Below are 12,070 nucleotides of genomic sequence, written 5' to 3' on the forward strand. Positions count from 1 at the left end.
TTATGAAGTTAGAGATGAAGGGGTCCAGGATGCTGTATGATCACAAAGCCGTGCCAGCTAAGTCAGAGAGGAGGGTCCTGCAGTAATATCCGCAAATATAAAATGAAAAAGAAACACTCACCTTCAACAGCATTCTCAGGAGGTGAGCTGAGCTACTGCTGGCAAAATCCCTTGTACAGAATGGATGTCAACAGATATTCCCTCCCATCTCTAATATGCTCTCAGTTATATACCTGGCTGTATAGGGAGCTGAGAGGAAAGTTTGCTAGGAGGGAAGAGAAAGGTTCTGCCCTCCTCAGAGGAAGAGGTGGGGGACAGAAAGGGGAGGCCTGGGGCTCGGAGATCGTCTCTGATGTCTTCTACCACATGGCCACATGGCTCACCCTTGACTCACTCTGGTCTCTGCTCAAATGTCCCCTTATCTGAGAGTCCTTTCCGGACCACCCACCCCATCACTCTCTACCTCCTTATCCGGCTTTATTTCCATTCCTTGCCCTTGTCTCCACTAGACGTTTCACACATTTGTTTGTTCAGCTGTCTTTCCTACCAAAATGTACACTCCATGATTACAGGGACTTTGTTTTACTCACTGCTGGGATTGGATCTCAGCTCTGCCAATTATTCATTAATTTGACCTTGCTCCAGTTAGCTCCCTCTCTCTACCTGTTTCACAGGGTCATTTTGGTAATTAAATGCACTATTCATAAAGCAGTACTTGGCACAGTGCCTGGCTCATCATAATCTCTCAATAAACGATAGCTATTATTACGATCAGTGATTTTTCAGTAAATTTTTACTTCCTATGATTCAGCCATCTGGGGAAAACCTCTGTAGCTGCTCAAGGATTTATCTCATCCTGAGGGGAGGTAGAAATGGAAACCTGTATTCATCCAGGAACCATAAAAATACTGCTTACCTTTCTAAAGCAGACGAACTCAAGACCTCAAGGGATGCTGGTTCTCAAATACAGCTACACTTTGGAATCACTTGGGGAGTTGCAAAAAAACTCACTGATGCCTGGATCCCACCCCGTGAGACTCTGAAGTGACTGGCACAGCATGTGGCCTGAATGTCGGGATTCTTTTTAAGTTCCTCAGGTATGTCCAGCCTGTAGCAGGCCTGAGAGCCACTGCTCCAGAGTGCCACCAAATTTCCCCTTGAAAGCCAGCGTGACAGATGTCTATTTATGGCCTGACAGTTAATGCATCTTACTGAAAGCAGCCATTTGCACACAGACCAGCCTATTAAAAATTAATCACTTTGGCCTAGCAGGGTTCCTCACTTAAAGACTGCTGTCAGTTGTCATGCAGCACCCAGGATGCTAATGCCCGACAGAGGAGAACTTGTAGCCCCTCCAACAGCAGAAGCAGATGGGGAAACTGAGGCAGAAGCAGCCCAACCAAATCATCCCTCCACCCACCTCTCAACCCAGCCCAGCCACTGGTCCTGGTGAGGATGGTGGTAATGGAGCTGCCAGTCCTGGTACATCACTGAACAAAGAGAACATGTTATTTAAGTCTTTGTAATAGCATTCAGAGTTCATGATTTGGACCCCGTGAGGATAATGTCTAAAGCTTTTATCAGATGGTGAGCTCGAGCTGAATTAGAAGACAACCACATTCAACAAAGTGCTTTTTAAAAAGAAGCCCAACTCCATTGCTCCCACTTTCCCACTATTTAAAAGTAAGGAGAAATACATTATGCTAAGTGAAATAAGCCAGATGCCAAAGGACAAAGCCTGTATGATTCCACTTCTGTGAGTTCCCTAGAGCAGTCAAACTCGTACAGATAGAAAGTAGCATGGTGGTGGCCAGAGGCAGGGGGTAAGGGTAAAGTTACTGTTTAAGGGGGACAGACTTTCAGTTTTGCAAGATGAAAGTTCTTGGCCAGGTGCAGTGGCTCTTGCCTATAATCCCAGCACTTTGAGAGGCCAAGGAGGCAGTTGGATCACTTGAGCTCAGCAATACAAGAGCAGCCTCGGCAAAATGGCAAAACCCCATCTCTACAAAGAATACAAGTTAGCCAGGCATGGTGGTGCACACCTGTAGTCCCAGCTACTTCAAACACAAAGATCGCTTTAGCTTCCCGAAGAGGTCGAGACTGCAGTAAGTCATGATCACGCCACTGCACTCCAGACTTGGTGACAAAGTGAGACTCTGTCTTAAAAAAAAAGGAAAGAAAATAGCTCTGGTGGTGGATGGTGGTGATGGTTGTACAGCACTGTGAAAGTACTTAATGCCACTGAACTGTACGTTTAACGGTTAACATGGTGAATTTTATGGTATGTGTATTTTATCACAATTACATTTTTACGGCAATTTTATTATAATTTTTGTTAAGTAAAAGGAAGTGTGCACACGGGGTCTGGGGTGTCCAACAAGGGCCTGCAGGCCTGTGGGAGTTTATATGAGCTTTTGGTTGATTTCCATGGAAACCTGGGAAGAGATGGTGAATTTCTGGATCTGGCCAGGATCCCCAGAGGGTGGAGTGGGGGAGGGACAGTCCTGAATGGGGATCGGCGTGTAGGGCATCTTAGAAGTTCATGAAAATTCAGTGCAGCTGATTTAGGTATACAGTTTCTTCACCCATATTTATTTTAGCTGCATAATAGAACGTGCCAGATGATTTACCAGCGATTGCCATGTGAGCCAGGCTTTGTGATGTGTTCCCTCCCTCCATTTGAGAGTCCCTGCTGCATGTTTTGCTGGAAATGAGTTTAATGGAATGAGTTTGCTATTTGGCTGTAGTATTATTCCTTTTTAAAAAGGTTTCTCACGTGCTTCATATGTACATTGGCACAAATAAGAATTATGCCTTCAGAGGGAGAAGACTCCAGAAGAGAGGCTGTATGTGTCTGCTGTAGCAGGACCTCTGGGAGGATGTTGGTCTTCTAAATGATCTTTTGATGAGTGTCTGTAACTCAAAGAATTAACCCCTATTATAGGTCAGTCTGCTGCTCAGTTTGAGAAATCTGCCTGGCCTTTAAGTAAAGCAAATCGTAATTTCCTAAAGCAGGCCAGCATCATAAAGACCATCTAGGGACTTGCTGGTCCAAGTGTGGTCCTCTGAACTGCAGCAGCATCATCGCCTTGTTTAGACTGAGAAATGGAATCTGCACTTAACCAGTCGAGGTCCTTGAGGGATCTGAGAGCACCCCAAAGTTTGAGAAGCCATGCTTTAGGGCCTCCACCAGGAAGACAGTGTTGGCACATGTCTCCTCAAGACTGTCTGTTCTGTGCTTGGACCCTCTGCCTGTCTAGACAGCCCAGGCCCCCACAGATAGCCCTGGCAGCCTTAGAGGTCGGTTTCTCTTATGTGAGAGGCAATGGAAGCCTCTATTCAGATCAAAGGAGCTACATCTGCACAGCCTGGGGTTGAATTCCAGCTGTGCCACTTACAGCCAGTGTGAGTATGGACAGGTTGCTTACCCTCTCTGTGCCTCAGTTTCTTCCCTGTAAAATGACTATCATGAGAGTCCCTACCCCCATGGGATTGCTGGGAGGATGAAATGAGCTAATCCATATAAAGCAGATAAAACAGTCTGAGGAGCTCAATAAATGTTAGCTGGTATTATCATGTCGCATAGATTTCTGTCTCACACATTGGCTTTCGGCTGTCCCCAGAGCCTCAGAGAACAAGGTTTGCTCCTCTTCTACATGACAGCCTTGCAAATGTCTGCAGGCAGCTCTCACGCCTGCCCCTTCCCCGTGCTCCAGACTAAAACTGCCAGGTTCTTGTGTGACAGGCCTTCGATTTCCACTGCTCCTCCTGGGAACCCAGTCCCCTGAAAGAATCACAGTCTCCAGGCCACAGCCTCACTTTTCCCCTAAGCTAAGTTTTTCCTCTCCGCAGCCTGGTTTCTTTTTGGCTTGAACTAGTTTCTCCTGGATCAGACTGGGGCGCTCTGTGCATTTCTACCTCTTCCAAGGAAGTGCAGTGCCAGGGTCCTTTCTGAGCTCATTAATCCTGAGCCCTGCTCTCCAGACAGCCCAGGGAATGGGGGGAAGTGTGACAGGGGTGGAGGGGGAGCACAGAGCCTGCAGCCACTTTGCTCCACGAGTGCCCACCCACTAGTAAGACTTGGAAGGGGCCCACTACAGGGCGCAGGCCTGTCCAGTGCTAATCAGAAAAGCAGAGACACACATGGCCCTCATGCAACCTACACTGAAACTCCTTCCACACTAGGAGGGGCGTATTCACCTCCCCTGGGGAGCTCATTCAAGATTCGGATTGGAGGACTCCAAGTCCATGGCTCTGAGTGGTCTGCATATTCACAAGCACTTCTCTCAAAGTACTTGTGAATTCACAAGCATGTCATTAGGGATGGGGGAAGGCCTTGCAGTATGTAAGTGATGGGTGCTGAAGACAAACACTCCTGACCGCTTCTCAGTTACAGCACCTTGGTGCCATCATTTTACTACTCTGTGTAGGGCCTGCATCAAATTCATGTAAAATACTAACACCATGCTGGGCACAGGGTAAGTCCCACAGAAATGTTGGCCATGATTACTTCCTGGTCCTTGCATTTTTTTTTTCATATTAACATTTCATCTCTCTAACCACGTGAAATGCTGTCAGAGACTCTCATCATCCTAGCCTGGAAAGAGGGGCAGCCCTAAACATTGATTCAGCATGAAAGGAAAAGCAATCCTTCTCACCCTGTCTTCACCCCCACCCCAGAGCTAAAGTTGACTGGGGTTTTATTCTTGGGGAATGTTTTCTCATCTAAATTCACCATACCAGGCCAGGCACAGTGGCTCACAACTGTAATCCCAGCACTTTGGAAAACTGAGGTTTTCCAAAGGGAGGATCACTTGAGCTCAGGAGTTTGAAACCAGCCTGGGCAACATGGCAAAACCTCATCTCTACAAAAAATACAAAAATTAGCTAGGTATGGTGGCATGCGCCTGTAGTCCCAGCTACTTGGGAGGCTGAGGTGGGAGGATCCACTTGAACCCAGGAGGCGGAGGTTGCAGAGAGCAGAGATGGCACCACTGTACTCCAGCCTGGGCAACAGAGCGAGACCCCGTCACAAATAAATAAATAAATAGATTCGTTATGCCCTTGAGGGATTAGTGGGCACATTATCATTAAAGGGTATAGTAGAAGCTTTATTGGATTGAGCCTTCTTGCCCAACCTTCCAACTCCCAGACACAAGAGAGCAGGCAGTGAGAGCACAGCAAGGGCAGGCACAGGAGATCAGAACTGGTGCCTACCCAGCATGCGCTCACCGGAGCAGCTCAGAGTGCCCACCCTTCTGGAGTGACTTTGATCAAGCTGTTCTGAATTCCCCAGCAGGCAGCTGGGACCAAGGGCAGCTTCCCTGCCACCTCTGCAAAGAGAATGTTCAGAGCTTTAATTATACCTTCTCTCTAGATCTGTCAGGGGCCCCTAATTACGCTCTTCACAGGGCAGCTGCTGCTAGATTATTTCCCAAACACCTTTGAAGCTTTCAAAGCCAGAACCTCCCATGGGCTGTCCATGACTCTAAAGGGACAGCAAAATGGGTGGGTGGGAACAATAGCTGACGAAGGCCCCAATGCCCCTTAAAAGGGTCTAGAAAGGAAACCATGTTCATCTGCCTCCCAGTGGGAACAGGTGGCAGGAGGAAAGAGATGTTGAGGAAGGGGCCACTCCGGTCTGGTTTCTTGTGCTCCAAGTGGTGGTCACAGAGAATTGTGGGAGTGTGCACTTCAGAGCAGTGATGTCAGAAAAGCCTCACGCCAGAGGCCGGCCCCAGCTGGCCTGCAACAGCCGCATGCAGATGCACCCACCTGTGCACCGAGTGTGCCTGCTGTTCGGCCCCCTCCCTCCTCGGCCACCCTGTGCATGGGCCTACCACGGCAGGGAAGACTAGGTCTGATCACAGAGGAATGCATCTCTACATCCAAATGGAGCTGAAACTATCCTCATCCCGCAGGCTTGGGCAGAAGTCTACTTGAGGATTTTTTTTTTTTTGAGCCAGTATACTTATTGATTTATGAGCTCTTTTAATAAAATTGGGTCTCCACTTATGGATATTCTTTTTTTTTCTTCCATTTATTTATTTTATTGCATTTTAGGTTTTGGGGTACATGTGAAGAACATACAAGATTGTTGCATAGGCACACACGTGGCAGTGTGATTTGCTGTCTTCCTCCCCAACACCTACATCTGGCATCTCTCCCCTTACTATCTCTCCCCAGCTCCCCACCTGCCACCGTCTGGACATTCTTTAAAGATTTTTTTTTTTAACATAAACTCAAGATTTTATTGTCTTCATGAAAGAAGACACTTAGAACTGGATCACTTGGCCTTTTGTCTTCTTATCTCCTCCCAGTTCAAAATGCTTGCATCTTTTAATAGCCAGCGTTCTCTTAGATCTGCCCTTGGGCTCAGCGTACTCAAGGCTTAGCACGATCTTCTTTGTAGTTGTAGCCTTCTTCCGGAAAATCAGCTTAGTTTGCCCACCATACACTCTGCTTCCTGTCATAACGCCACTTTCCCTGGGCATACAGAGAATCCTTGCTCTTCTTGTACTGTGTCACTTTGTGGGGTTGGTGCTTGCCACACTTCTTACAGAAATTCCAGCAGGTTTTAGAAACATTCACCATGTTTGCGTGAGTGCTATCGACACAGAAAAGCAAAATTTTTTTTTTTTTTGTAGAAAATTCTGAATTTCGCCCCATTCACTCAACTGAAAGTCCTCTCTTGAATTCAGATCACCAGTACCATGTTGTGGGCCCCAGAGCCTTTCCCATTCAGACACACAGGGCTCAGCTCAGCTGACAGCCAGACCCTGGTCCAATGTGTCTGCCCCCAGATCTGGGAATGGAGCTTCCAATATATTCCCAGCTCCCCTTCCTGGGGCTTCTCTTGCACCAGCTTGACATAAGATGCCGTACCTTTCCAAATTCTTCTCAGCCCTGTGACTTCTGAAACATATCAACAATTCCCCTTTAAGGGTCGAGCACAGTGGTTCATGCCTGTAATCTCAGCACTTCAAAAGGCCAAGGCAGGCAGACCACGTGAGCTCAGGAGTTTGAGACTAGCTTGGCAACATGACGAAACCCCATCTCTACAAAACATACAAAAATTAGCTGGATGTGGTGGTGCGCACCTGGTGTCCCAACTCCTTGGAGGCTGAGGTGGGAGGATCCCTTGAGCCTGGGAGGCAGAGGTTGTAGTGAGCCACTATTGCGCCACTGCACGCCAGCCTGGGTGACAGAATGCAAGCACCTGTCTCTAAGTGAAGCAGGAAAGGCCATAAAACAAACCTCTTGAACACCAAACTGAGAAGGAAGTGGTGATTTATTTATAGCTACCAGTTAAAAATTCAGCAGGTTCTTGTTTTTCATTAAAAAATAAGAAAGGGCCGGGCATGTTGGCTCATGCCCGTAATCCCAGCACTTTGGGAGGCTGAGGCGGGCAAAAATACAAAAAAATTAGCTAGGCATAGTGGCACATGCCTGTGGTCCCAGCTACTCGGGAGGCTAAGGCAGAAGAATTCCCTTGAACCCAGGAGGTGGAGGTTGCAGTGAGCCGAGATGGCACCATTGCACTCCAGCCTGGTGACAGAGCAAGACTCCAAAAAAAAAAAACAGAAAAATAAGGAATTGCTGGAGAAGGACTTGCTTAGCTCCTGTCATGACTTGGTCCGTAATCCTGGCCCAAGAGTGGCCTTACCCATGTCAACATCTTTCTTTCACTTTCAGGGCAAGTGTTTCAGAAAAAAGCCCCCTGTGCCCACTTTTCTTTAGCCCTAGACTCTGAGAAGAGGCAGATGTCAATTTCAGACCATTCTGTTTCATAAAAGACTGTGCATTTACATATCAGAGAAAACTCCCCTGAAGCTACCTCCCACTGGATGCTCTTCCTTTAGTCTTTCCCTGTCAATCTCACCCTCTGACTGAAAATAAAACCAGACTATTCTTTTAGAACCCACCCACCCAGAAATTAACTTCTACAGACAGTATTTGGCTTGTTTCTGTAACTTTTAGAATCAAACTTAAATTCCTTACACTCTACTGTAGACACAGAACACATGGTGGATGAGTCTCAGATTGCTAAGTGAAGGAATTCTGACTTAAAAGGCTACATACTGTCTTTCCATTTACATAGAAGTAAAACTAGAGAGACAGAAAGGAGCAGTTGCTAGGGGCTGAGACTAGGGGTGACCAGAAGAGGGCAGGAGGGAATTGTTTGAGATAATGGAATTATTACGTGTCTTGATTGTGATTGTGGTGACATGACTATGTGTTTGTCAAAACTCATAGAACTAGTGAATTTTACCCTGTGTAAATTATACTTCAATAAACTTGGCTTTTAAAGCAATTACACTCCTATAAAAATTACATTGGCCAATCCCTTTTTGGAACAAGACAAGGCATAAGTGGCTGTCAACTTATGTAAATTCCTTACCCACCTTGGAAAGTGGAACACGGACCTCCTTATAGTCAAGTGTGTAGAAGAGGATCCACTGATCCTGGTCCTTAATTCCTTTCTACAAAGGAGAACCCTTGATCTCATCCACTGATCCTCTTCTTTTATACCCTTGACTACAAGGAGGTCCAGGTTCCACTCATCTTCCCTGCAGAAGGTGCCTACATTTTGGAGGCGGTCCAGAGCATATGAGATGTTCCTTTTTCATTCATTCATTCAGCAGTTCAGCAGTGTTTATTGAACACTTCTTAGGAGGCATGGTTCTGGGGAATGCACAGTAGCTGCAGAACAAGATACAGCTGCTGCCCATGAGAGGTGCATAGTCTAGTGGTCCTTGGAGGGGTGGGGATGCAGAGAAGTAAAGAAACAGCAACAAAACAAGGAAGCATCTGAGAGAAAGTTGACCTGAGTGTATCAGCTGGTAGCACAGTGAGTAGGATGACATCCTTCATGGAATGTACATAGCCAAATGCCCAAAGGACAGAGGAAGAGGGCACATTCTCCAAATTCTAAGGATTTCATTTGGGTGACAGTATCAAGGCCAGGGCATGGGATGCTCTAGTGATTTCCAGCTGAAGGGTGTCTTCCGCTTTTCCTCCTTCCTTCTACCAGTTTGAGGCTCTACTCAGAGGAAATACATGCCACAGAGGGGGGAAAACTGCTGTCCTAATTCAGGGCTTTGCAAAGGTTTTACACATTCAATAAATCTTTGCTGAACAAATGAAGGGATTTCAGATCAATAGGTCAGAAGCTCATGGGTCCTGAGCTTCTTAGCTTTTCATCTGCTTTAACCTGAGACTGTGATACTTCCACATCCATAGAAAGGGAAGTGCAGATGCAAAACTGGGAACTGCAGCGAGACCATCCCTGGAATCTCCCATTGGATCCCCTCAGTCCTAACTGTCTCGTCTTAACCCCCAGTGGGTCTACACTGGTTTTTCTTACTTTAGAAAGACTGTTCTAGGGAATCCAAATGGACATTTTCCAGATGTCACTCTTGGCCCAGCTTTCTGAATTATGTAGAAAACAATTTCTAAATTCCCTGGGTACATTTTCCTAAGTCACATATGGGTATATGTCCTCGCTGTATAAGGAGGGAGTCCATCTCAGACCACAAATCACTGAGCCATGGGCAGAATCAGCTAGGACATTTATTCCTCCAAAGCGACACCAGGTAGAACTCCCAGAATCTCATGGGCCAACAAAAGCTGTGTCCACTTTGTTGTTCAGGACTACTTCCGCATAGCGTTTCCCTGCATCCGTTATGAAGATGGCCTTATCTGTTCTCAGCAGGAGCCTGGTGCCTGGCTTTGTGGCAGCATTAATTCTAATCTTCAGTGTCAAAGCAACCAGCTTGAATTCAAGTGTATGGCTACTTCTGAGAGTCAGCCTCTGGATAAAGGGAATGCCAGTGTCTCATGGTTACTCTGTCGCTGGCAGTAATGAACTTGAGCAGGGCTCCTGTTTATCCATCTTCTTACTAGAGGAGGACAGACTTGTTATGCAGAGTTAAGTGGGGGTGGGAAATCATTTCTTCCAAAATGTTGATAACCTGGATTCCTTTCTACAAAGGAGAACCCTCAGATCTCGTAAGATTCTCAGCCAGGTGCGGTGGCTCATGCCTGTAATTCCAGCATTTTGGGAGGCCGAGGTGGGCAGATCATTTGAGGTCAGGAGTTTGAGACCAGCCTGACCAACATGGAGGAACCCTGTCTCTAATAAAAATACAAAATTAACCAGGCATGGTGACACATGCCTGTAATCCCAGCTACTCAGTAGGCTGAGGCAGGAGAATCGCTTGAAACTGGGAGGCAGTTGAGCCCAGATTGTGCCATTGCTCTCCAGTCTGGGCAACAAGAGTGAAACTCCGTCTCAAAAAACAAAAAAATTCTCTCATCAAAGGATTTGAACCCCGCAAACCAGGTCCAGCCCTCTAACCAGACCTCTGTTTACTCATGCTCCTTCAAGATCAATAGGAAAGGGGCAAGAATGAAAAGGATTCTGAAAGAGGCCTGCTTGTGGGAGGGGAAACTGGAAGAGGCATGGGTGGAGAGTATCGGAAGTGACTGCTCAGTGGGGCCTGAAATTTTGTCTTTCAGGGTTATCTGTCGGAAGGGTTGGTAACGAAGTGGTACCGCTCCCCACGACTGCTCCTCTCCCCCAATAACTACACCAAAGCCATCGACATGTGGGCCGCCGGCTGCATCCTGGCCGAGATGCTTACAGGGAGAATGCTCTTTGCTGGTGAGTTACTAACTCTGCCACCTTCCTTCTCATCTGGCGTTGATCCATAGAAAGGAGAACTGAGTGCGAAAGACACGTGGTCACAAAACATGCTCATCTTGTGCTGAAATTACTTCTGTGGCTTTTATGGCACTATAGGGAGGCACCTTGTTATGTTGTCAGGCAAAAATACTGGAGAGGCTAAAAAAATAATAAGCTTTTGAGCACAGCAGTTTTTGCAATCACGTAACTACTTTGCTATGGCCTAAATGCTTGTGTTCCCCTAACATTCACAGGTTGAAATCCTAACCCCCAGGGTGAGGCTGTTAGGAGGTGGAGCCTTTAGAAGGTGATTAGGTCATGAGGATGGAGCACTCATAAATGGGATTAGTGCCCTTGTAACAGAGGCCGGAGGGAGCTTGTTTGCCCCTTCCACTGTGTGAGGAGACACTGAGACGGCACCATCTATGGAGGAATGGGCCCCTCACCAGACACGAATCTGCCAGCTCCTTAATCTTGGATTTTCTAACCTCTAGAACTGTGAGAAATAATGTTTGTATGCCACCGAGGCTGTGGTATTTTGCTAGACTGTGGTATTTTGTTATGGCAGCCTGAATAGACTAAGACTTACTTCTACTCAAACATCTTGAGCCTGATGGCTGAAAACACACCCACCCTACATTTTTAGCCCCTTCCTCCCCACTCCCTGCCACTGCTCCATCCTTCAGCCACACCAGGTGACCCACTGTTTTCCTAATCCATCATCATGTTGTATTCACCTTGCCACAAACACCCCCTTCTCTGCTTAGAAAACTCCTGCTGAACCTTCAAAACCCAGCTTGTGTCTTGTCCTCCATGATGTCTCTCCTAACTCCCCAGGGCATGAGTCATCCCATTTGGCACTCCCTTTGCACTTCATCCTCATTGTCGCTCTCTCCCTCTTTGCTTGGAAGAGCACTTGCTCTCCTCACTCCCTCCCTTCCATTCTCTCCTCACTCTGCAGTGTGGCTCACTCCCCCTTCATCTGTCTGACGCTGTTCCCACCCAAACTGTCATGTTCTTAATCCAGGGGAATCCATTTCGGCCTCATCCTGTAGCAGTAGTCAGCGATGATCGTCCCCTCCTTCTGGAAACCCTCGGCTCCCCGGGGCTAGCGGCTTCCTTCTCCCTCTTTGGCAAGTTCCCCTCAGTTGCTTCTTACCCCACACGGGCTCTTCTTCCTCCACACTGTGTCCTTCAGCCCTTCCCAAGTTTCCACCCTCAGCCCTAAGTGCTGCTGTCACTTACCCAAAGAATTATCATCCACCCCCTCCACCCAGACTAACTTTGCAGAGGCTGGAAGCCCAGAAATATTCCAGATCACCCCTGGTAGAGAACCACAGGGAGGCCAGTCTCCACAGGCTATGGCCGCAGCTTGGCAGACAG

The 12,070-nt window shown here is 47.3% G+C and overlaps 1 protein-coding gene across 4 annotated transcripts in view; it reads left to right on the forward strand.

The window, feature by feature from the left end:
* MAPK4 (mitogen-activated protein kinase 4) overlaps positions 1-12,070 on the forward strand; it is a 177,744-nt gene that overhangs the window by 151,023 nt on the left and 14,651 nt on the right. For all 4 annotated transcript variants that reach the window (XM_032259491.1, XM_032259490.1, XM_032259489.1 and 1 more), the window contains one exon: positions 10,522-10,666. In XM_032259491.1, the coding sequence (XP_032115382.1) occupies positions 10,522-10,666 (145 nt within the window). The remainder of the gene's footprint in view (positions 1-10,521; positions 10,667-12,070) is intronic.

Source organism: Sapajus apella, unplaced genomic scaffold (assembly GCF_009761245.1).
Source record: "Sapajus apella isolate SASKATOON/1434 unplaced genomic scaffold, GSC_monkey_1.0 scaffold109, whole genome shotgun sequence".
NCBI classification, from domain to species: Eukaryota; Metazoa; Chordata; class Mammalia; order Primates; family Cebidae; genus Sapajus; species Sapajus apella.